General features: G+C 42.1%; 2 protein-coding genes and 1 long non-coding RNA gene across 3 annotated transcripts; all 3 read right to left on the bottom strand.

Annotated features, from left to right (window-relative positions):
- Positions 1–2,100: 2,100 nt before the first annotated feature.
- On the bottom strand, positions 2,101–5,591 carry LOC135522845 (uncharacterized). The gene is made up of 7 exons (XR_010452726.1): positions 5,484–5,591; positions 4,068–4,123; positions 3,796–3,832; positions 3,518–3,571; positions 2,958–3,008; positions 2,694–2,742; positions 2,101–2,453 (listed from the first exon to the last, which is right to left on the bottom strand). It is a non-coding gene; the product is annotated as an uncharacterized LOC135522845 (long non-coding RNA).
- Positions 5,592–8,039: 2,448 nt separating this feature from the next.
- On the bottom strand, positions 8,040–10,734 carry LOC135522844 (transcription factor 24-like). Its single transcript, XM_064949476.1, has 3 exons — positions 10,641–10,734; positions 9,319–9,773; positions 8,040–8,756 (listed from the first exon to the last, which is right to left on the bottom strand). Exons 2-3 carry the CDS (start codon positions 9,754–9,756, stop codon positions 8,649–8,651), a joined length of 546 nt encoding a protein of 181 aa, XP_064805548.1. The 5' UTR covers positions 9,757–9,773; positions 10,641–10,734; the 3' UTR covers positions 8,040–8,648.
- A 1,194-nt stretch (positions 10,735–11,928) lies between these two features.
- ppp1r42 (protein phosphatase 1, regulatory subunit 42) lies at positions 11,929–23,125 on the bottom strand. Its single transcript, XM_064949922.1, has 8 exons — positions 22,901–23,125; positions 20,080–20,246; positions 19,282–19,420; positions 16,447–16,563; positions 14,446–14,563; positions 14,131–14,262; positions 13,731–13,866; positions 11,929–13,123 (listed from the first exon to the last, which is right to left on the bottom strand). Exons 1-8 carry the CDS (start codon positions 23,030–23,032, stop codon positions 13,045–13,047), a joined length of 1,020 nt encoding a protein of 339 aa, XP_064805994.1. The 5' UTR covers positions 23,033–23,125; the 3' UTR covers positions 11,929–13,044.
- Positions 23,126–24,677: the final 1,552 nt, after the last annotated feature.

Genomic DNA, 24,677 nt, shown 5'->3' on the forward strand with positions numbered 1-24,677 from the left:
GCTGACAAACAGATGTCCTTTCCCATCCAGTTTCCGCACCCTGGCAGTCCACAGCCCCCTCAAACAAGACCCCCAGGACTGACAGTGTAGTGCTGGGAACAGCGGTTAGTCTTGTTGGCTTTCACTGTGGTGTTCATTAATGTTCAATTTACATTATGATTTCAAATGTATTGGACTACATCACTTGATAAATGTGCCCCCAATGAGTGTCCCTATTGTGTTGTCTGATGTGGTGATTCTGCAACAATGCCATTCCATGTGAGCAATTTGAAGCCTTTTATCATATCACACATTGTCTTTGCCAGTGCGGAGTTCTACTGACAATGTATTCCGGACTGCAGAAATATCAAATCTCTGAGCCAACTGTGTAGGCGTGTGCTTTATGTAGGGAAAAACAGGAAGGGAAGACTATTTACTCTTTCCAGAGGAAGCAGTAAATTGCTCCCACAGGCTGCCGCCCAAACAAACCCAGCCTGAGAATAGACGAGATGCCTTCAGGTCCCCTCTACTTTGGCTTCAGCACCAATTCAGGATGGACAAGAAACGGTAGTGGTAAATATAGTACTGGTGAATACAGTACTTCAATGTTAAGGTAGGTCAGAGTATTTTTACACAAGGGGGGGCGGCCCAGTTCTGGTCCAGGAAGGCTACTATTCTCTTCTGAAGCACCCTCTGTATTAGCTACCAGCCATGTTGACCATTGTGTAGGACATGCACCCAGTCCCTGCCCAGCTGGCTGAGGCCTTTCGGCCTGGTGATCCAGTGTCGGGAAAATACATATGCACACTTTTAGATGCCCCCAAAATGCTCTGTGACAGACCACATTTGGTAGTGCTGGGAGGCATGGTGCTCTCCTTCCCACAGCTCTTGGCCTACACAGGTGATCCAGACAGATCAGCCTTGTAGCAGAGAAGATCCAGTGGTAGGTGTTCTCGTGTAACAGTTGGGCAGGGACTGTTAATGGGACAATTCGGAGTACAACGCATTTCTCATCCCTGGATTGAGGTAGGTTTTCCGAGCCATATGTCACACCAGCACCGCAGTGTCTTAATCTGACCCTAGTGCAGCTGTAAACAAGATTTATAGTTTGGGAAATCTTTTCAGTGTTGTCAGATTGTGAAAAGTAATGTACCCCATTTCATCAGGGGCACAACAAAATAAAAAGCACATCACTATGATCTGAAAGCCCGTTCCCACTTCGTTATTGTGCATTGACCGTTGATTTCACAGTAAATTCTGCTTTTCTTTTTGAATTGTGACATCTTCAGGCAAACAATCAATATCAGCAAGATATAACTGCCACAAATGTCCCAATAGTAATTTGGGCTCCCAAGTGGTGCAGCGGTCTGAGGCACTGCATCACTAGTCCCTGGTTCGAATACAGGCCGCATCACATCCAGCCGTGATTAGGAGTCCCATATGGCAGCACTCAATTGTCGTCCGGGTTTGCAAATTGGTTCTTAAAACAATTTTATTTTAACTGGGCAAATCTGTTCTCCCTTACTGTCTCTGAGGAGCAAGTTATTGGATGGAGAGAGCACCATGTGAGAACTCCTCTCAAACATGGTAGGACCGTTGCCATATTTGTAGCAGTTAAATGTTCAAGTCACCACTACCGTGTCACAGCCCGGATAACTGACAGCACGAGAACAAACCCCTCCAGGACTGCACCATTGGTAGTTGTAGCAATCCAATTGATCCCGAGGGTTTATCTGAGGATCATTTCCACAGGGGCCCTCTAGTAATGGCTACAGCCAAGAGTATCCTGGCTGTCGAAGTATTTGCCTTAGTCTATGTAGCGAAGAGATACTGCTCCCTCTACCCATGGGCCTCAGCGCTCATTAGCTCAGTGTTTCTGTGACCTGGAAGCGCTCCACAGGAGGGAACTGACCCAGGAGCAGCTTTATTAGAGCATCCTACACTTTAGTCGACACCTACATCACTGAGTAGGACCAGGACAGCTAGGAAACTTCCATTACGTATGGTTCAGTGCTAAGATTAGGGTTTATTCTGGGTAACAAGTAGCTTACAATAGAATTGCAAGGTAAAATTGTATTTAGTCTTTAAACAATATTTCAATGAAGCCAGAAGAACACAATGTACTATAAAAAAGTTTATTAACATGTTTCACAATGAACAGGGCAGAAAAAAATAATTTGACTTCATTTAGACATGGTCACATACCAGTTTCTTAATTGATAATCAACTTTATTAAGACTAATGCCTAGATAAATAGTTAAATTATAGAGACTTGCTGGCAACAACTTTAACTTTCTACAATAGTTTAAAGTGCTGGTAATTCAGATTAATGGCTTTTCAGGAGGGTAAATCAGCAGAAGTATGTCAGAAAAGGGATCACAATTCCAGTAAAATGGCTGAACAGTTCAAAGTGGACACCTGAAACCAGGAAGGAACTCACCATAAGACACTCATCTACTGCAGGTCCAATAAACCTACAAAATAATTAAAATTAAGAAAACAAGTCTCAGTAAACCTCATTTTTAGTCAGGGATTGCAGGTTCAGCTATTAATTGATCAATGATCATGCTGGTGGTTCAGTTAGTCACAGTCTCAACACCCAAATTTAGTCAGATGGGTAAACGGCAAAAGTGTGAAGTCATCACAACTCCAGTAGCAGAACAGACCCAAGGAAAACAGTTTCTTGGCTATGTTTAGCCCTCAGACAAACTCACCATAGGGTTGAGATATAGATCTTCATACTCCACATACTGGGCCACCAATCTAGATTTGAGGAACAGCCTATTAGCATATCATTTGATTGTAGTCAGGCAAAATATTCAAGAGATTATACTGATAGTTCAGTTCATCACATTGTCAGCACCCCCAATTAAGTCTGATGGGTAAACGGCAAAATGTAGAACTCATCACAACTCCAGTTGCATGCACTTTCACCAAAAGACATACACATCAGGTTAGGCCCTCAGGAGGAAACTCACCATGGGGCAAGATTTACTTCAGTCTCCAGTCCACATGCTAGCCAATCAAATCTAGGAAAGAACACATTCAAATTAATATCATTTGATAGATGTAATGTAAAATATGTCAAAATACACTGGTAGTTCAGTTAGTCACATTGTCAGCACCCCAATTAAGTCTGATGGGTAAACGGCAAAAATGATAACTCATCACAACTCCAGTATCAACATTACCCAAAGGGAAAACAGATTTCAAACAGCCAACTCAATTGGGCTAATTGTATAATGTCAGTGGAGAAAATGTATAGGCCAAGGGTCAGCAACAGGCAGCACTTCAAAATGTACAGCACAAATGACTGGGAATTCAGCTAGAAATGCATTCAATTTAGGAAATCTGAGTCTGCCCACAAATAAAAAAAATCATGTCAATTTAATCAAGGTATACATTTTTATTTTTCAAATACAATGTGCTTCATTGTCAATTTGTAGTGCACAAAATTATAATTATGTTCCTGCCCTCCCGACACAAATAGGCCCGCGGCAGAGTACAGTTGCCTACCCCTGGGTTAGGCCTAACTCACCAAGACTAGATGATCCTCCTACAGCATCTTCAGCACCCTGCCAGTCCATCAAGTCTGTGGGAGAAAAACGAATTGTTATCCTGATGATCATTGGTCTCCAATTGAGAGATGGTGGTTTGGAAATTGTATTATCTCCTTAGAATAATGCTGATGGTTCAGTTAGTCACAGTCTCAACACCCCAATTTAGTCAGATGGGTAAACGGCAAAGTGTGAAGTCATCACAGTACCAGCAAAACAACCGACTAGGAGAGCACAGCTTAGTTAGGAATGGACGCACCTCGATACCACAGTAATGCAGCCAGCACCATCGATCCCTGAAAGACAGCATGTGAGGGGGGAGGGGTGGACAATTAACTTTACATCAAGAATAGCCAAAGCAGATCTACGACAGTAAGGTCAGTGATAATACTGGTGGTTCAGTTAGTCACAATCTCAGCAATCTAATTTAGTCAGATGGGTAAACGGCAAAAATGATAACTCATCACAACTTCAGTACTATCGGACCAGAGATGCCTTTTCAAAATCTTGGATCAAAATTGGACAACTCACCTTGAGTGCAACAAATAAGCCCGTATGCATGTCTGGAACCATTAATCCCCATCAAACTACAAGAAACAAAAACACATTTATGTAGAATACATCAGAAATCAGCTTACACAGCTGTTGGGTTTTCCAAATGTAAGGTTCAATTATTTCTGTGATTCATATAGTCATGGTCTCAGCCACACCCCATTCTGGTCAGATGGAAAAGGAAAAATGACCACATTGGCTCGTTAAGTGTAAGGTGGGTGATCGAAAAGTGAGACCTTCTGCGTCATCAAATTCATCCAAAAAAAATAGTACTGCCAAGTAATTGCCCTTTAGGACTGTGGAGCTATTGATTTCCATATTGCATGGATAAGCTGTACTGAAGGAATAGCCAATGCACTCAACTTCAATAAGACCGCCAATGAGTGATGAACTTCGGGTCATGGGGCACATGACAGCTCGGGAGCCCAGCGCACACACTACAGCCTCTGCTATGAAGGTTCAACAGCAGGTCACGACTTTTACCAAGACCTTTACCCCTTTGAAGGGCCAAAGTCGTGAATCCCAATGAAGTCATTGTGAAGACAATTCCCAGACCACCGCGGCCTATGACCCGTTAACCCTGGTCAGAGTCGGTGGACAGTAACGTTACTAACAATAGGCGCCAAAATGCCAAAGGGACCATTTATCATCGGATCTGGGACAAGCAGCTGCCAATATGATTTATTACAATACTGTGGGGACGTTTATGCCCAAATAACCGAACACCGTTTGTCGAGTCATGACTTTCTTTGACCATGTGAAGTTATGGATCCATTCTATTCACATGACCAGACATGTTGGTAGTAGGCTGCCAAATGGCAACTTGGATAATTTTTCAATGAATAATTGCTTGATTACCACTAGCCCACATGCACCGACACATTACTGCAGAACGTTAGCTGGGTGCGGTATGCGCCAATTTTGAGCATAAACGTGGGGAGATCAGTGGTTAAATACCTAGCTATGGGTACTAGTTAATGATAAAAATACAATGAGATACGCCGTTCGACAGCCAGTATTCATACAGTATGTTTTGCCTGGCCTAGCTACATTGAGAGGCCTGCAAACTCTTGCGGTCAATGAACACGTGGTCAGTGGCATGCATTGGATGTGTGGCCCTCGAGCACTGTGAGCCAGGCAGAAGGGGTTCGTTTAAATAACATCTACTAACCACGATAAGCATATAAGCATACAACCATACAAATTGAATTTAACAGTTCTTTTGAAACCATTTTAAGGGCTGAAAAAAAAATCTGAATTTCTACGCCGGTAACATTGCACTGAAGTTCAAGCTAGCTAACAGGGCTAACCTAAGCCAGCGTTTAAAAAATAAATCGCACACCGATTTGCATTACTATTAAATAAGCCGACTAGCTAGTGTTATTAGCTACCTACCGGTTGAATAAACGGGAATTTCAACAAGTATTTGTCATAAAAGTAATCTTGGTGAGAGCGCACGTAGACTCCATGCGTCCTCCTCCGTTCTTCTTCCAGAGAGAGAGAGAAAAGGACTTCCAGTTTGTCTTTATTGACATGCGCAGTCTGAGCTCACGTCACACAGGCACTAATCCTTGGGACTTCCCATGTCTGACGTTTCCCCGTTGAAATTGAACGGGTTTAGATTTAGGAAAAGTAGAAAGTAAGGTTAGGGTTACGGTATGGACGCCCCAAGGATCCCAGATAGTAACCCTACCAAAATCACACGACACCAAAGATTGTCTATTATAGTGACATAGTTATAGTTAAGTGACCGGCGAGATCAGGTGGGACCAATGAAAGGGCAGATAGGTGTGTGACCAACAGAATAGGACTCATCTTTGTATCTGTGCCATCATAGCATCTGTGACAGCATGGGCAGTGCCATTTACACTATCTCCATTTTCTTCTTCTTCATTGGCTGATTGCTCCCAACTCATAGCAATCCCCACCCAGTTGACTACTTTAAAATGGTGGAAGCCCTCAATGGCAATGTCCATGCTAAAACTGGTTATATCTGTGATGAGTCCTCAGTTTATCTCTAAGACAACAGACACAACTCCAATACCTGCGTCCACTTATATCAGTGCATTCATAACAACCTAACCATTTCCAAACTTCTATTCGATCAAATAATTCTCACATAGCAAATGACCAATTAAATGTTTTGTTGAATAATTTTGACGCTCATTGACTTCCACACAGAAATTCCTCACTTCGTGAACAGATTTGGGTAGAGTAAAACCCATCACTTAGCCTCTTCCCCTCTGAATACACCCAGTTTCATCAAGAGAGACAGTTTTTTTAGTTATTCTTTTGAATTATTAGGCTAAGTCTCCAATTTGCACATTTCAGCAATGTAACGGTGTCTGAAGACATAAAAGTGGACTTTCTAAATTGATTTCGGTCAATTCGATTTCAACTTCATAATGCCCGAATTATCGCAAAAGTGGCCTGTAGTCACACTATAAAACACACTTTTGTATTATGAATAGGCTTAGTGCCTATAAAGATACATTCCAAGTATGTGCCTTGCATAATTATGGCCAAGACATGAAAAAAAAAGTTTTATGAGGAGTGTGTTTTGGTTACAAAATTGTGCATTTGTGTAAAATACATAACAGGTCTAATAAAAACCACTAAAGCATGATTATCAAGAAGCCTTCTAAGACATAACTATTATGTAAAGTATATTTAACTACACTGAACAAAATTATAAATGCAAAATGCAACAGTTTCAAAGTCAATTTAAATAAGTTAATTTGGCCTTAATCTATGGATTTCACATGACTTGGCAGGGGAGCAGCCATGGGTGGGCCTTGGAGGGCATAGGCCCACCCACTTGGCAGCCAGGCCCACCTACTTGGGACGATCCCGCAGGTGAAGAAGCCGGATGTGGAGGTCCTGGGCTGGTGTGATTACACGTGGTCTGCGGTTGTGAGGCCGGTTTGACGTACTGACAAATTCTTGAAAACGATGTTGGCGGCAGCTTATGGCAGAGAAATTAACATTCAGTTCTTTGGCAACAACTCTGGTGGACATTCAACGCTCCCTCAAAACTTGAGACTTCTGTGGCATTGTGTTGTGTGACAAAACTGCACATTTTAGTGGCATTTTATTGTCCTCAGCACAAGGTACACCTGTGTAATGATCATGCTGTTTAATCAGCTTCTTGATATGCCACACATATCAGGTGGTTTGATTAATTTGGCAAAGGAGAAATGATTATTAACAGGGATGTAAACAAATGTGTGCACAAAACTTAAGATTTGTGTGTGTATGTGCCACCACTCCTACCGAAGGTGGCTGGCTCCCCTTCCTGTTCGGGTGGCGCTCGGCGGTCATCGTCACCGGCCTACCAGCTGCCACGGATCCTTTTCCCCCTTCCTGTTGATTGGTTTCACCTGTTTTGTGTGTAGGCTGATTAGTCGGGCTATGTTAACCAGTAGGCCCGCCTGCTCTTTGTGCGGGATTGTTTGTGTTGCTTGAGTTCACGTTGGAGGTTAACGTGGTTGCCGAGCGTGGGTTTTTCTCTGGACTGTTTTAGTCCCCGTGTTTGGGGCATTTGTTTTGTGTGCGCCCTGTCTTTCGTGGAGTGGCTGATGTTCGCCGTTTGTGCATTAAATAGCACTACCCTGAACTCTCTGCTTCCTGCGCCTAACTTCGCAACCACTACACCCAGATCGTTACAGTATGGAACATTTCTGAGATTTTTTAATTCAGCTCCTGAAACATGGGACCAACACTTTACATGTGGCGTTTCTATTTTTTTTTTCCAGTGTAATATATTTGAGTCAGCACATGCATGCAAAAAAAAGTCATATTGCCAAAGAATGTTTACTCATAATTCCTTTTTAGGCAAATAATAAAATGGAATCCCTCTTGATTGTTAAAAGATATAGCTTGTCTTCAATGAGAGAACATGTTTATTCACTTACAACTAATACATCTCAGTAAACGTATTTACAACCTACGGAGTGGGAGACGTCATTCTTTTTATTTCTCAAGACATTATCAACAAACACATTTACAACCATTTCCGTAAGAAAGAAGGGGAGATGAAGAGGCTCCTACCATTGTTGAGATTGACAGACCACTTCACATGACAGATGTTAAGTTATTCACACATGCATTTAGTGCAAATGTTTTAACTGAAAGTGCATAGCCAACAAGTCAAGCCCGAAAGATCATTACCCAACACATGGAATTTAAAATAAAAGTATACACGGTAATACCTCCAACAAGTACATAACTGCAGAAAACAGAGCAGAGCAAGGCCAAAATAACAACAGAGAAACACTATTTAGGCTTTCTCAAATGTTATATACATAAATCCCATAATATATTAATTTACAATGTGTTTCCTACAATTGAAAGAGTTGACTGTCTCGTGACTGCCCCCTTTACATGATATGAAACGTCAAAAGCAGATACTTCAATTGTTTGATGAATAAAAAGTATAATGTCAGGCGACGAACCACGGTCTGCTATTCATTTCAAAAGTCCTCATGGGTGGATTCTGCTGAAAGAGTCTTCATAATTAATGGTCGTCTGAATGAGAAGTTCCTTATGCAATGGAAAGATTTATGTCCTTGAGGTTGACGATGATTCACCTCGATGTTCTGTCTGTTTTGAATTGTTCAGAAACTGACCGCTGGCTCCGACGTATAACCTGGATCGCATCGGCCACTTCTGTTGAGATAAAAAGAGAACACATCCTCTAGTGAGTGCAGTTGACTAATTTCAATGCACCTGAAATGAGAATATTGAATATTGCTTTAAATATTTTAATTGAACATCATTTATGGTGCAAATTGGTGCTTTCAATAACCAATAATAACAATTCCGCTCTACATCATTGAATTAATAATTAATCATACGACGAAGCCTATTCGTGTTAAAGATCTGTGTGATATAAAAAGTGGTGCATTATTAAATGCATTTTATGCCTGCATGATTGACCATCTCATGTTCATAATTAGGGTATCATCACTTAGGCCTTAGACCAGAGTTATCTTATGCTCGATTTGAATGTTAATTTAATGTAAATTATGATTATTGTTGTTATTATTAGCCTACTATTTTTATATTATCATGATTTTTTATTCCATTATGTGGTATATCGAATAGAGCTGAAAATACAATTATCGCACCACAACACAATTATTACACACAGAAACACTTTGGCAAGTTAGTTTAAAATGTCATTTCGAAATCAATTAAAAATCTAAATGTAATGGCCGGGTCTACTTACTTTCACAGGGTGCAGGTAACCATCACCTTTCAGCGAGCGTAAGGCCTCTGTTTGTCTAGTGCTATCTCCCTCATCCATCCCTTCCTCTTGCAAGGTCTGAGTCAGATGGGCAATGTACGTGGTGGCCAAAATCAACACGTCGAGCTTGGACAGTTTGGTGTCCGGTGGCACCGACGGCAGAGTCCTCTGTAACTCCAGGAACGCGCTTCTCAGGGTCTGCACTCGACTCCTCTCCCGCGCTGCGTTGGTTGCTGCCGGCCGTCCTCTGCCACAGAGCCCACCGGCCTGGACCACCCTGGAGAGCTGCAGGGCCTCTGGACGCCGACTGTCGGTGGTCAGCATGTCAGGACTGGGGCTGGGGCTAGATGTGGGACTCTCATCCATAACTGTCACTGGGCCATTTCCACTATCCATGCGGATCGTCTGTCTTCCAACCATAGGGAGCACTTATTAACCTGACGGGTAACAAATGTCTTGTTGATGAATGTACATTTCCAGATGTCTAATTCCTAAACAAACTGAAAACACCCAGATTGAAAGAAAACAAGTTATCTGTATTTAATTATTTTGAATAAATCTTAGATTTGCCTACAAAAAAATATATAACGTTAATGTAGGCCTATTCACCAGTAGATGAGTGTGTGTAAATGCATTAGATCTGTAACAGGCCACGTAGGTTGCTGAAAATAAATAAAGGCATACAAAATCTTCATCCTTGCCTTGAAATGTGTTTGCACTTTGAACTTGTGTATGACTAAACATTCCATTGAATATTCATGTGATTAGAAAAAGATTAGTGGAACGTCTGTATTGAAACAAATTATGTATCCAATTATGCCTATTGGTCAATTTACATTACACATATAAAGCATTCATTAGGCTACATTTTCACTATCAACATGGCATAACAACATTGCAAAATGATTGTGAAGAATTTGTATCATCGCATTTAATTGTTCCTTCATTATTGCAATAAAACCGAAAAATAATCATATTGAGGCCAACGTGTTTAACCTAAGAAGGCTGCGTTCCCAAATTCAATTTGACATAAGAATGCGAATTTTATCATAAATAGCACTATTACTGTATATGTGTCAATTTAATCATTATTTGGTGTGATGCAGACTAATGTAAATCATTACCAATTATTGTGCATGTTCCATCATTGGCCTAGTTTCACAGCGTAACTTAATATGTTTACTTAACCGACTCTGCTTGATGATGATGCTGATATCAAGAAATCAAAACACCCTCTGAAACAAAATAATATTACTTTGAAGGTATTCCAAGCCATGACGTCAATGAAAATATGGAGAGCTTACCTTCAAATTCACCCAAAAGCTTTGTCTTCAGTAACGACATCAAGGCAATGCGAAGAGAATCTATAGTGCACCACAGACTCCACTGCTGCTCCAATACGAGATGGAGAAAAGTTGTCGTGTGGCTCCAAGTCCGGATAATCTTTATAAAGAGGCGCGGTCGTGGAAGAAGGTGCGCAGTGGGGATGTCCACGTACGTAGCGCTCACCTGAGGAGCCTCTAATTTATTGCATACACAAAGAGCTGACAACTTTTTCACTCCAGAGTAATTAATCACAAGCCCTTAAGACTTCCTGCCAGTGGGAGAGACTTACTGCTCTTTTCCCTTTCGCAACATGTTTCTGTCGAAGGGGAGAGTAGAGAGACCTCTTTTCAACGCCGGAGACGTTTTTCTTCTAGCAAACTAATTTTGGGGGACGGTACTTCTCCCAAAACCATGTATTTTTGTCATAGCCTTTGGTCACATCAATAAAGAGGAGACATATGTGTTATTAACATCATATGGGTAATGAACTGATTATATGCCTTAGCCTACCTGCCTTCTACCCAAGTGCTCTGTCATTGCTTCCCACTAGGCTACAAGAGGCCTATATCAGGTACCTGCCCAAATAAACAGTCCCTAATATTTTGGTACTAATACTTGTTGCAGACTCCAATGGTTGCAACAGACCATGATGACAAGAAGACTAGTGTTAAGGTGATATGCAAAATTGACTAATTGCCAGGGTGCCTTGAGTTGCAGGTCACAAAATAGTCTCATTTCCATTAAACAGCTAATAAATAAACTCTAAACAGTGCAATCAACAGGCATGTATGGGGAAATACTTGCGAGACATAAATTAATCACTCTGATTACCAGGGTCAGAAAACGGAGATGTCGGCAAATTAATTAATGGAATTATTCATAACATGCATATCCTCAGACTGTTCTTAATAAAAAATGTTTTTGTAAGGATGGAGTAACAGTATTGCTCCGGGCCACTAATTATGAGGTAAAGCAAAGAGGGTTAAGTAAGCTTCGTTCCTTAATTACCCCACATCTTTCAGGGGTTACTCCGACATGTCTTTAAAAACACATTCAGACGCTCGGGGGTGAATTTAGACAGGGGATACTACAATAACCAAAGCAATTTTACTCCTCTCTCAGCGAGTATTATTTCCACATTATGAGGGAGTGACTGCAAGGAGTGACATTAGGCTATCACGCTTTTTTGTCAAATAATACGATGCTCTGCAATGACTATTTTGTTTTTCGTTTTAAACAAAAAAAACAAGAAGGTTCCTGTTCCAATTAAAACCGTCACCATTTATTCTACAATAATAATTTATGACAATGCTGGGCAAATTAAGTGCATATCTGACATCATTACGCAAGGTCGGTGTCCCACAAAACATGTCATTAATACAGCAGGGGACAAAAGACAAACTACACTATCAAGGACACAGATAGCGGTTATACTCAAATTATTATTTTTTAAAGTTATTTAATTTGTATAAAACACAAACTCAGATTGGGTTTACGGTGTGGACTTATCTGACATAGAGTTCTGGGATATAACTTCCAAATTGGTGAAAATGGTATTTGTAAAAATCCAATAAAGCCATTTGTATGAAATGAGTTGTACTTCCCAGCATGGACACACCCAAACACCATTCTTTGGCATTCAGTCATTTCATAAATAAAAACATCAGATCTTACACTCTAAAATCCAGGTATTGTACAATTCTTATCAAGTCCACTCAGGTACACAAAACAAACATCAAACAGGCAAAGGACAAAAAAACATAGATATAATATCAGACACTGTTTTTATAGGGCAGCTATTGTTCTGTCATAATATTTTAAGAAGACTTCAAAGGTAGTACATATATTATGACCATAAAGTGCCTCTACTGCAGTCCATCAGTCCCTGACAGTGACAGACCATAGTGTAGACTCTTTCGTATTGAGTGTGTCAGGGGTCAGGTCCACCCCTGATGTGTGGTGATAGCAGTGGGAGGTTATGTGCAGTGCTTGACTTGGGCTGGAATAGGTGCCAGTAATCATTTTGGGTCCCGGAACTGTTTATATTTAGTTGCAGGAGTTCCACAATAGTTTCTAGTTAATATTCTATAAGAGATGCAGGAGCTCAAGCAGTAGAACATTTTAGGTGCTGGTACTCAGCTCTAGTGAGCTCCTGCCCAAGTCAAGCACTGGCTATGTGTTTTCTGTAAGGTAAAGTTTAGGCGTGAGAGGGTCACCAGAGTGTATATTATTTGTGTGTGTGTGTGTTAGAGGTTCACCAGAGTGTATGTGAGAGGGTCACCAGAGTGTATGTGAGAGGGTCACCAGAGTGTATATTATGTGTGTGTGTGTATTAGAGGGTCACCAGAGTGAATGTGTGTTAGCAGAGCTGGCATGTCCGTCTTACAGGCCGCAGACTTTAGCATTGTCGGCCACATCACTAAGCAGCCCCGCACTCACTGGGATCTTCACGTTCCGTGGCCTGGGAGAACAGAGAGAGAGACCTGACTAGTCAGTGATCATCAGCCTCTTCATATTTTATATTTGAGTGGTATGAAAAAGTAGAAAGCAATATATGTAAATTGGCTATTAAAGAGGAAGCCCTGAATGAACTGTTCATATGATACTGATGGTCAACACCAGGCCGACAGCAGGGAAGGCAACTATTTATTTGCATGAAAAGAAAGAAGAGAATTTGACTAATTAATAGCAGGCCTTTCCTCAAGCATGTATATACAAATGGAAGGAAACAAGCAGTTAAGTTAAACGTCTTGATGTTAAAATCACTTACTTCAACTGAGATACAATATACATTTGCCTCTAATTTTGGTCTGAATTAAAGAAGAAATTAATTAATGATCAGACATAGGTGGAAGAGCCACTGTATTCTAAATCTGTCATATCAAAAAGTCTAAAAACACTGAATGTTTCTTTTGTGTCCCATATGGATGTATTAAGACTGTCTGTAACAATACATGACCAAATAAAACATTTTGTATTGATTGTACTGGTGACAGGCATTGATGATATCTTGATGTGAAAACCTCTGCTGCTGCACTGGGTGATAGGACTATAGATTGTTACGGCACCTCATTGCTGCGCTGTCCAGTTGTGAGTGTTCTGAGCGGACCTTCCTGCTGGGTCTCCCACACCCCGGAGGATTCCTCTTTCCCAGGACGTTGGCACAGTTATATTTGGATGAAGGATGGGGGCCCATGTGGAAGTCTGCTGCAACACAAACAAAGCGAGTCATACAAAGCAAGTCATACATACACCTTGTCACAGTTCTAACGATACTTCGGACATACACACAGCAGGACCAGAGTAGGGAGAGCGTTGTGCGCCTTGGAGCAACGTTTGTGAGGCTGTAACATGGGATATGCACGTTTCAAAAGTGCAAAGTGAGTGTCTCTTTTTAAATATTTCTTAGATATTTGTATATGTCTCTAGCAGAATGATGTTAAAATATATAACAGTACATTATCTTACCAGTAAAGGGATAGGTGATCTGGCCTGTCATGATTCTTTCATCTTTCAGTTTTTTCTTGGCATCTTTCGACGCTTTCCAGTTAATCAGGAACTGCCTGGACAACTCATTAATTTCCTTCCCATCAAGTTCGTCTACAAAAACAACATTATCATCGTCTACAATTAAATTATGTCATCTGTGCTATAGAGCTGATATATTTTCTGTAAATGTAGAGAATTACATAAAAGGCATTAGTTATTAAAAAATAATTTAATGTGAAATACATAATGAAATTCCTATGATCATTAGGTGGATGTACACAACTATTTTCTCACTCAGGCTTTTGCACACAGTTATCAGCCTGTCTCTGTACTTGGGTTTGTGGCACACAGGATTTCCACTCAAATCCATTCGATGCAGCTGAGGCCATTGGCTGAACACCAACTCTATATCCTAAATAGAATACAAGAAAAATACAGAGAAACTTACGCTTTACATACTGTACTTACAAATGTAAAGGTGTTGGACACTATATTGCAGAGTCTCTGTAGTCTTTACATGACAAAGTGTGGGAAACAAAATGGCACTTTAACCTTTGAGGAAGTGAAAATGGAGCACTCTATAGTATCCATTTAAAATGCGTCTATGGACTGTACTTTCCACAATGAATAAAGATGTCTTATAATTAACGTAATCAACAAACCACTCTCCAGTGGGAAAAACATACTATCAACTAAAAAAATCTAATACATAATTCAAAGGTAGCACTGCCAAGAGAAAAATCCAAGGGAAAAGGTGTAAACAACACATCAGCAGTTAAAAAAAACAACAACATTTAAACAATGTTGTTGTGTGACTAAAAAGTTTCCCCTGCGGGTGCCTTCCAAGGGCTCCTCTAGCGTGTTGCCTGTCCTGCAATGTGTGTTTATCTAAAGGCACATTAATCCAAGCCTGGAAATATGTATACTCTCTGGACGCGCTCTGATTGTTCATTGCCTTCCTGTCTCGGCCAAAGCGCTTCCACTTTTCCAGCCCGCGCTGCAATCAGTTCAGAGGGGACCCCTTTGGTGCGGCGCGCTCCCAGGCTTTGATAAATGATCGTGTCAGGGCTGTCACTCACAAGGGCCTTTGCGAGGAGTGGCTCAGCGCCAAATTGCATCCCCTGCGGGAGCGCGGAGACGAGAGCAGCCCGGACTGGACGAGCACTGCACGGTGCTAAACTGCTGGGCCCTGGTTTCTCACTGGATTTAATGATAGGCCAGTTACGAACCTGTATTTGACCAGCGATTAAATTAGTCCGTCCTCTCTGGTCCTCTCTACCCCGTGCCGTGTGAACGGCCTCGGTAGATACCAGCCCATTTGTCACCCTGGCTGACTGCCTGTCATAATATATTTTTAAAATCTATAATGCTTCCTCGGGATTCTGACCACACTGGGTTGAAGGCGGGATTGATCCTTCACGGTGCTGTCTTTGCAGGATCAATAATGGCAGAGGGGTTGTATAAATTAAAGGAGATAGCCACTAAATATGAGAACATGAGAGCTCCCTCTTGACACATGTACAGCAATTACCTGCAGAAGATTGCTCTGCTCAGTGGAACATCATTGTGTTGAGTGCCAATGTTGCCCACGCTAACATTGTGCTTCAATGCTGTGTCCCAAAGTGATATTATAGCATGGATGAAGAGACATCCTTTTAAAAAGAATTCAACCATCCAGCCTTTCAGATCCATAGAGAGAAAAATGATTTTCCTCAGAAGTGGAGCCACAGGAACGCACAGCAGGTCGTTTTTCAAGGTCAACACATTGAACAGAAACCATATCTCTGCTTCAAATGAATCTCCCATCAAGTTTAGTGGTGCTGCTGGGGAGGAGGTATCAAATGCTGTACTCACAGAGAAAGAGGAAAAATCAGCCTCCTAAGGAAGGAGAGAAACTTGCGCTTGTTTAAAGCTGTCAGCGAAGGCGGTCCTGGGGGACCAGGCCGCTGATTTGTTGAATAATTCTGACCTTGTGCGAGTCGCAGAGACTGTGAACCTCTGGCGGGATTTTCAGGATTTGGTTCTATAGCACCCTGCTCTCCATATCATTTCACACATCACTTACAGAGAGCAGCGCTGCTATGTTCATGTTACCCTGATCTGCTTATAGTCAGCGTCTTGATTTGAATACATCACGGCACACATCGTTTCTGTGATGTGGTGGGGGTTCTTTTTCGATTGCACGGTACGCTCACAGTTTACATTTTTGTCACGTAGAGTAAGTAGTGACTGGTATTAGCTAACTCCATCAGCAGTGGTAATTTTTTTTTTATGAGGAAACGTAGGAGCTCTTACCTGCATGTCCTGTAGCTGGTTGTCTGCAGCAAAGAAATGTGTGAGTTTCTTTAGAATGGCAAGATCTCTGACATCATCTATGTTGTTCTTATTGATATTCAAGACACCTAGAGATTCCTGCAAAGATAAGTGAAACATTTGGAAAAACTACTTGAATAATATTTACAACCAGTATATATTATTGTCCCTTGAGTACACCTGTAAAATGGTTCACCAGATTGCTTTGGTGCTATATTGGTTCTATTAAATACTGCTGTTGAAATTTGATAAGTGGGAAGTGGGAGCTTTAACATTTGTACTGCAATTTCTTTAATTATTAAAATAAACAAAAACGTGAGATTTGCATTTTGTTTACCCAGGGCCCGAGGAGTAAACAGCCCTGGTTGATCTGTGAGACCAGAAAGTGCCACAGAGCTCTCTTTGACATCATCAAACCCAGTACAATACCACTTTTACAGGGACCACTGGCCTTATGGAAATCTGAGAGACCTTTGTCAGACAAGCACATAATGCAGGTCGTGAACATACAGTGGGGCAAAAAAGTATTTAGTCAGCCACTAATTGTGCAAGTTCTCCCACTTAAAAAGATGAGAGAGGCCTGTAACTTTCATCATAGGTACACTTCAACTATGACAGACAGAATGAGAGAAAAAAAATCCTGAAAATCACATTGTAGGATTTTTAATTTATTTATTTGGAACTTATGGTGGAAAATAAGTATTTGGTCAATAACAAAAGTTTATCTCAATACTTTGTTATATACCCTTTGTTGACAATGACAGAGGTCAAACGTTTTCTGTAAGTCTTCACAAGGTTTTCACACACTGTTGCTGGTATTTTGGCCCATTCCTCCATGCAGATCTCCTCTAGAGCAGTGATGTTTTGGGGCTGTTGCTGGGCAACACGGACTTTCAACTCCCTCCAAAGATTTTCTATGGGTTTGAGAGATCTGGAGACTGGTTAGGCCACTCCAGGACCTTGAAATGCTTCTTACGAAGCCATTTCTTCGTTGCCCGGGCGGTGTGTTTGGGATCATTGTCATGCTGAAAGACCCAGCCACGTTTCATCTTCAATGCCCTTGCTGATGGAAGGAGGTTTTCACCCAAAATCTCACGATACATGGCCCCATTCATTCTTTCCTTTGCACGGATCAGTCGTCCTGGTCCCTTTGCAGAAAAACAGCCCCAAAGCATGATGTTTCCCCATGCTTCACAGTAGGTATGGTGTTCTTTAGATGCAACTCAGCATTCTTTGGCCTCCAAACACGACGAGTTGAGTTTTTACCAAAAAGTTATATTTTGGTTTCATCTGACCATATGACATTCTCCCAATCTTCTTCTGGATCATCCAAATGCTCTCTAGCAAACTTCAGACGGGCCTGGACATGTACTGGCTTAAGCAGGGGGATACGTCTGGCAGTGCAGGATTTGAGTCCCTGGCGGGGTAGTGTGTTACTGATGGTAGGCTTTGTTACTTTGGTCCCAGCTCTCTGCAGGTCATTCACTAGGTCCCCCCGTGTGGTTCTGGGATTTTTGCTCACCGTTCTTGTGATCATTTGACCCCAAGGGGTGAGATCTTGCGTGGAGCCCCAGATCGAGGGAGATTATCAGTGGTCTTGTATGTCTTCCATTTCCTAATAATTGCTCCCACAGTTGATTTCTTCAAACCAAGCTGCTTACATATTGCAGATTCAGTCTTCCCGGCCTGGTGCAGGTCTACAATTTTGTTTCTGGTGTCCTTTGACAGCTCTTTGGTCTTGGCCATAGTGGAGTTTGGAGTGTGACTGTTTGAGGTTGTGGACAGGTGTCTTTTATACTGATAACAAGTTCAATCAGGTGCCATTAAGAGGAGGAGCCTCTTAAAGAATAAGTTACAGGTCTGCGAGAGCCAGAAATCTTGCTTGATTGTAGTTGACCAAATACTTATTTTCCACCATAATTTGCAAATAAATTCATTAAAAATTCTACAATGTGATTTTCTGGATTTTCTTTCTCATTTTGTCTGTCATAGTTGATGTGTACCTATGATGAAAATTACAGGCCTCTCTCATCTTTTTAAGTGGGAGAACTTGCACAATTGGTGGCTGACTAAATACTTTTTTGCCCCACTGTATATGGACTTATTGCTCAAGAGGGTAGAAATTATGAGGTTACCAATATAGAGCAACATGAGATCAATGGTGGAATCCTGGTGCATAACTTGCATTTCAGTTGTCAATTGTGGTGTGAAATGAGCTGAACCACTCTCCTTTACTATAGGATGTGGTTGGTGATGTAGTTGGTGTGTTAAGGCGTCTGCATACTAGGTTTGTCTTGCTCCTAGCAGAACTCGGCTAGGCAAAGCAAACGTCTGTGCCTCGCATACACCCTTAAAAATACATTTTCTTTCAAAACAAGAAAAAAGTGCCAATATTACTTTTTGTCCCTCTTGAGATGGCCTAGCAACAACATACAGCTACACTTCCTCAAAATAGTCCGAATCGATCTAAGATAAATCAAGGAATCTGTAGTCGTGCAATTTTTCATCTAAGATGTTCGGTGCAGTATTTCTCAAGTGAAAAAGTGTGCATGAAAACTAGACATCTCTCGTTGAATGACAACCAACACGTCATTGAAGAATCCCTACTGTTGATCAATCACCAACGAAGGGGCGTAGACTTCGGCTACAGAACTTCGGCTTGCCTCAAGAAAAAAATGTGTGCTCGAACAGCTGAAAAAACCCTGCCAAATGCTGCCAAACACAAAAACTAAAATAAATGTTACAAAATGTATTTCGAAAATATATGCACACACTGTTTAGACTGGGAAGCATACAGTAAGCTTTAGTGTGTCTTACAGCAAGGGAGAGGAGAGTCCTGGGGTCAAAGAGCAGCTTCTCTCCACTGGGGAGTCTCTGGCCCTCCATGTGGAGCTCCTTCAGCTCCCCCAGCTCCTCTAACCCCTCCACCACCGTGATGCTGTTTCCCCCCAGGTACCTGATATGGCACAGAGAGAGAGACACACACACACACACACACACACACACACACACACACACACACACACACACACACACACACACACACACACACACACACACACACACACACACACACACACACACACACACACACACACACACACACACACACACACACACACACACACACACACGTAGGAGATATACACGCCAAGACAAAAATATGGGCGAATGGAGAAACATGGACACATGCACACAGACAGTCAGAGACAGTTGAATATATATCCAAAGTTTTACCACAGACGTCATACATTTAAAGGGATACATTGGGATTTTGTCAATTAAACACTTTATCTACTTCCCCAGAGATAGATAAACTTCTGGATTTCACCTCTTCGTCCAGTATGAATTTCACAAGCCAATGCTAAGTAGCGTAAGCGCAGTGACTGGAAGTCTACAGGAACAGCTAGCATGTTAGCTGTTGCCATAGACTTTCAGTCATTGTGCTAACACTAGTTAGAAATTGTACTAACGCTAGTTAGCAACTTCCTTCAAACTGCACGCAGCGACAAAAAAATGGTATCATCACGTTAATTTATCGCCAGGGAAGTAGATAACAGGCTTCATTGCCAAAATCTCTAAGTATCCATTTAAACTGGACAAGCTCCTACTCACAGTTTGGAGAGCTTCTGCAGGCCGGAGAGGTTATCTATGTGAGTGATGTTGTTGTTCTGCATGTATAGGTGAGTGAGGTTGGAGGCAAAACCCAGGTTGCAGATCTGGCTGATCTGATTGTCGTACAGGTAGAGGACTGTGAGGTTTCTGCACATGGAGAGATCGTCCTGCAACAAACAAACATAATATCCCTACTAGGGACGCACGATATATCGGTAAGCATATCGGAAATGGACAATATTAGCTAAAAATGCCAACATCGGCCCGATGTCTAGTTTAATGCCGATGTGCAAAACTGATGTCAAATCTGACGTGCATACCCATATAACGTAGGTAGATGACGTAATGACTTGAAAATAAAGTAGAGCCGCACACTCTAAGAGCTCAGATGCAAAAATGTAATGTCCGACAGGCAAGCTATCTTCATCAGGGTAGCATCTGAGCTCTTAGAGTGTGCGGCTCTCCATTATTTTCAAGTTTTCCACTCCACTAGCCAGCACCTCACCTGAACAGGTGTGCATTTCTTTTTCCTCTAGATGACGCAATGACACCACGAAAAATACACAGCGCTACACAGAACAAAAGCAGAAGAATACTAAGCACACACTCCAAAAACTAAACAAGTTCAAGTTGAGCAGTCATTTGAAAGACTAAGAACATTTCAGCGAGACAACTCAAAGATTAAATCTATTAACGCCAACATAATGGAATTCATTGCACTTGGCAATCAACCATTCTCTGTCGTGGATGATGTTGGCTTTCGCCGACTGGTCGGTACACAATACCAAGTAGGCGCTATTTTTCAGATGTTGCCCTACCAGAGTTACACAGTATTGTTGAAACGCACATCTATGAGCTACTTGCTATGGGCGTCACTGCTATTAGCTTCACGACTGACATTTGGATCAGCAACGGCAGCCCCATGATCATGCACAGTGGGTCAACAAGGATTTCGTACTGAGGAGAGCCTTATTGCATGCTCAAGAATGTGCTGGTTCTCATTCCACTGCTGCCATTTCAATGGCATTTGAATACATGTTTAAAACTTGGAAACATGAACACACTTAGCACCATTTGAACAACTCACTGGAGAAATAAGCTAACCCTCTGTCATGGCACTGAAATGCCTGCTCAACAAAACTGCAGACAGACCGTGGGGTTAACTTTACAAAAGTACTTGAGGCTGTGAACAAGTGATTCTGTGGTATTCTCTCTGAGCCTCTTTATGGTGTCGCCACCATGCTCGATGCTAGGAACAAGGACCGCTACTTCGATGCAGACAAGAAACAGGGTTTACGTGAAATGTTACAGAGACAGCTGGACAAGATGGAAACGGACACAGTGACAGTGCGCACAGAGGAAGAGAGGCCACGGACAGACAGAGCTGAAACTTCACTGCTTGACATGTGTGATGAAATCCTGGTTGAGAATGAAACGACTGAACAAATGAACAACGAAACAGCACTTGTTTCGTTGAATAGGCCATCTATTCCTCAAGGTGTCCATCTATTCCCCAAGCAGGCCATCTATTCCTCAAGCAGGCCACCTATTCCTCAAGCAGGCCATCTATTCCCCAAGCAGGCCATCTATTCCTCAAGCAGGCCATCTATTCCTCAAGCAGGCCATCTATTCCCCAAGCAGGCCATCTATTCCCCAAGCAGGCCATCTATTCCTCAAGCAGGCCATCTATTCCTCAAGCAGGCCACCTATTCCTCAAGGTGTCCATCTATTCCCCAAGTAGGCCATCTATTCCTCAAGCAGGCCATCTATTCCCCAAGCAGGCCATCTATTCCTCAAGCAGGCCATCTATTCCCCAAGCAGGCCATCTATTCCCCAAGCAGGCCATCTATTCCTCAAGCAGGCCATCTATTCCTCAAGCAGGCCACCTGTTCCTCAAGGTGTCCATCTATTCCCCAAGTTGGCCATCTTTTCCTCAAGCAGGCCATCTATTCCTCAAGGTGTCCATCTATTCCCCAAGTTGGCCATCTTTTCCTCAAGCAGGCCATCTATTCCTCAAGCAGGCCATCTATTCCCCAAGCAGGCCATCTATTCCCCAAGCAGGCCATCTATTCCTCAAGCAGGCTATCTATTCCTCAAGCAGGCCACCTATTCCTCAAGCAGGCCACCTATTCCTCAAGGTGTCCATCTATTCCCCAAGCAGGCCATCTATTCCTCAAGCAGGCCATCTATTCCTCAAGCAGGCCATCTAAACAAGACTTCCTTTTCCTCTCTGCCTCATTTCCAGTGGTATGCACACATGCCTCAGTTCCAGTGGTATGCACACATGCCTCAGTTCCAGTGGTATGCACACATGCCTCAGTTCCAGTGATATGTTCACACTTCTGTTGAGAGAGAAATACACGCACACACAGATCTGCATGTGACAGCAAGTCTCTAAACTTGATCTCTGGGCATGAGCAAGTAAGTATAAGAAATAGGTTTTGATTAAGTTTGACTGGTAATGGGACATACGTAAATGCCAACAAAATAACCTTTTGGTCAGTGTGTGTATGTGTATGTGTATGTGTATGAGTGTGTGTGTGTGTGTGTGTGTATGTGTGTGTGTGTGTGTGTGTTTGTGTGTTTCAACTATTTAACTGTACTAGAATGCATAAAAGGCCTCTAAAAATGTTTATATTGGTTATCTGTATTGTTTTTTTTGTCAAGGAAAATATTGGATATCGGTATCGGCCAAAAATGTCATATCGGTGCATCCCTAATCCCTACCATTAGAATCTAAAAGAGAGAAGCACAGAAACAAAACATAGCTAGCCTATATTAATTTAGGTAACTGTAGTATGTCTTGTGATATCATACTTACAATGTCCTCTATGTTCCTGTTGGAGAAGTTCAGATGAGTGAGTTTCTTGAGGTACTTTGGGAGGGAGTAGCTTCTCTTGTTTTTGAAATGGTTGCTGGATTTGGCAATCAGATCCATGGTGAGGCGGACCATGATGGCTCGTTACAGACACTGCTTCAGAGTGGATCCTTCTCAGCTTCAGCCAACGCTCACAGAAAAACCACCAGAAACATCTGAACAAGGGAAACACATGAACTCGCTGTAAAGAGACGAGTCAGAAGGAAAAGACATGTTATTGGAGTTATGCCACAGAAAATGTCTGTCCTTTTCAAAAATATATATTTCCTCAATGAAATATTTGTGATATTAGGTGCTCATTGAAGTAAAGTGGAATATATCTATGCCTAAATTAAATTGAATGTGTATAAAAGGAAGCTGATAGCATTTGTCAAAGTCAGTACCGGTAACTGCTGCTAAAAGCATTAGCTGGTCATTTTTATTCTCACAACTAGCTTTACACCAGAAAGGATGAGAGGTGCAAAGGTGGGATGGGCACTCTATTTGTGGTAATTAGGTCCATCTATTCCCTAAGCAAGCCATCTATTCCCAAAGCAGGCCATCTATTTCTCAAGCAGGCCCTCTATTCCTCAAGCAGGCCATCTATTCCTCAAGGTGTCCATCTATTCCCCAAGCAGGCCATCTATTCCTCAAGCAGGCCATCTATTCCCCAAGCAGGCCATCTATTCCTCAAGCAGGGCATCTATTCCTCAAACAGGCCGCCTATTCTGCAAGCAGGCCATCTATTCCCCAAGCAGGCCATCTATTCCTCAAGCAGGCCATCTATTCCTCAAGGTGTCCATCTATTCCTCAAGCAGGCCATCTATTCCTCAAGCAGGCCATCTATTCCCCAAGCAGGCCATATATTCCTCAAGCAGGCCATCTATTCCCCAAGCAGGCCATCTATTCTTCAAGCAGACATCTATTCCTCAAGCAGGCCGCCTATTCCAGGCCATCTATTCCGCAAGCAGGCCATCTATTCCCCAAGCAGACCATCTATTCCTCAAGCAGGCCATCTATTCCTCAAGGTGTCCATCTATTCCTCAAGCAGGCCACCTATTCCTCAAGCAGGCCATCTATTCCCCAAGCAGGCCATCTATTCCGCAAGCAAGCCGCCTATTCCTCAAGCAGACCATCTATTCCTCAAGCAGGCCATCTATTCCTCAAGCAGGCCATCTATTCCCCAAGCAGGCCATCTATTCCCCAAGCAGGCCATCTGAACAAGACTTTATTCCTTTTCCTCTGCCTCAGTTCCAGTGGTATGAGCACACTTTGGTTGAGAGAGAAATACATGCACACACAGATCTGAATGTGACAGCAAGTCTTTTCTAAACTTGATCTCTGGGCATGAGGCTTAGTTGACATGGAGAGCCTCTGATTGATTGAGATAAGATCTCCACTGTGCAGCTGCAAGGTCAGTGAAGCCCTCGGGACTGGATGGACAGCAGTTAATCACGTTCAAAACAACTGACACAAGCAGCAGTTAACTTACAGGATAAACACAAAGCCACATACATGAATGCTCTGTAGCAACTAACGTTAGCTAACTAGCTACTTACTACTACTGTTACTAGTACTGTAGATAACGGTAGACATAAACAACACACTAGCAAGGCAACTAACTTCAGCCTTTCAACAAAGCTGTCAGCGATAGCCAGCCAAAAATAGGCTTTCAAAGTACATACAAATCTACCTACCACTGTAGTATATGCACGTGTCCTTGTAATTTGGCGATAAAAGA

This window comes from Oncorhynchus masou, chromosome 30 (assembly GCF_036934945.1).
Source record: "Oncorhynchus masou masou isolate Uvic2021 chromosome 30, UVic_Omas_1.1, whole genome shotgun sequence".
In the NCBI taxonomy this organism is placed as follows: Eukaryota; Metazoa; Chordata; class Actinopteri; order Salmoniformes; family Salmonidae; genus Oncorhynchus; species Oncorhynchus masou.

Coding starts and splice junctions, on each gene's coding strand:
- LOC135522844 (XM_064949476.1), bottom strand. CDS start 9,756: ATGGTTGGAAGACAGACGATCCGCATGGATAGTGGAAATGGCCCAGTG. Junction 8,757..9,318: donor GTTACCTGCACCCTGTGAAA/GTAAGTAGACCC, acceptor TTATCTCAACAG/AAGTGGCCGATGCGATCCAG.
- ppp1r42 (XM_064949922.1), bottom strand. CDS start 23,032: ATGGTCCGCCTCACCATGGATCTGATTGCCAAATCCAGCAACCATTTC. Junction 14,263..14,445: donor AACTGTGTGCAAAAGCCTGA/GTGAGAAAATAG, acceptor TTGTTTTTGTAG/ACGAACTTGATGGGAAGGAA. Junction 13,867..14,130: donor GATCACCTATCCCTTTACTG/GTAAGATAATGT, acceptor GTGTTGCAGCAG/ACTTCCACATGGGCCCCCAT.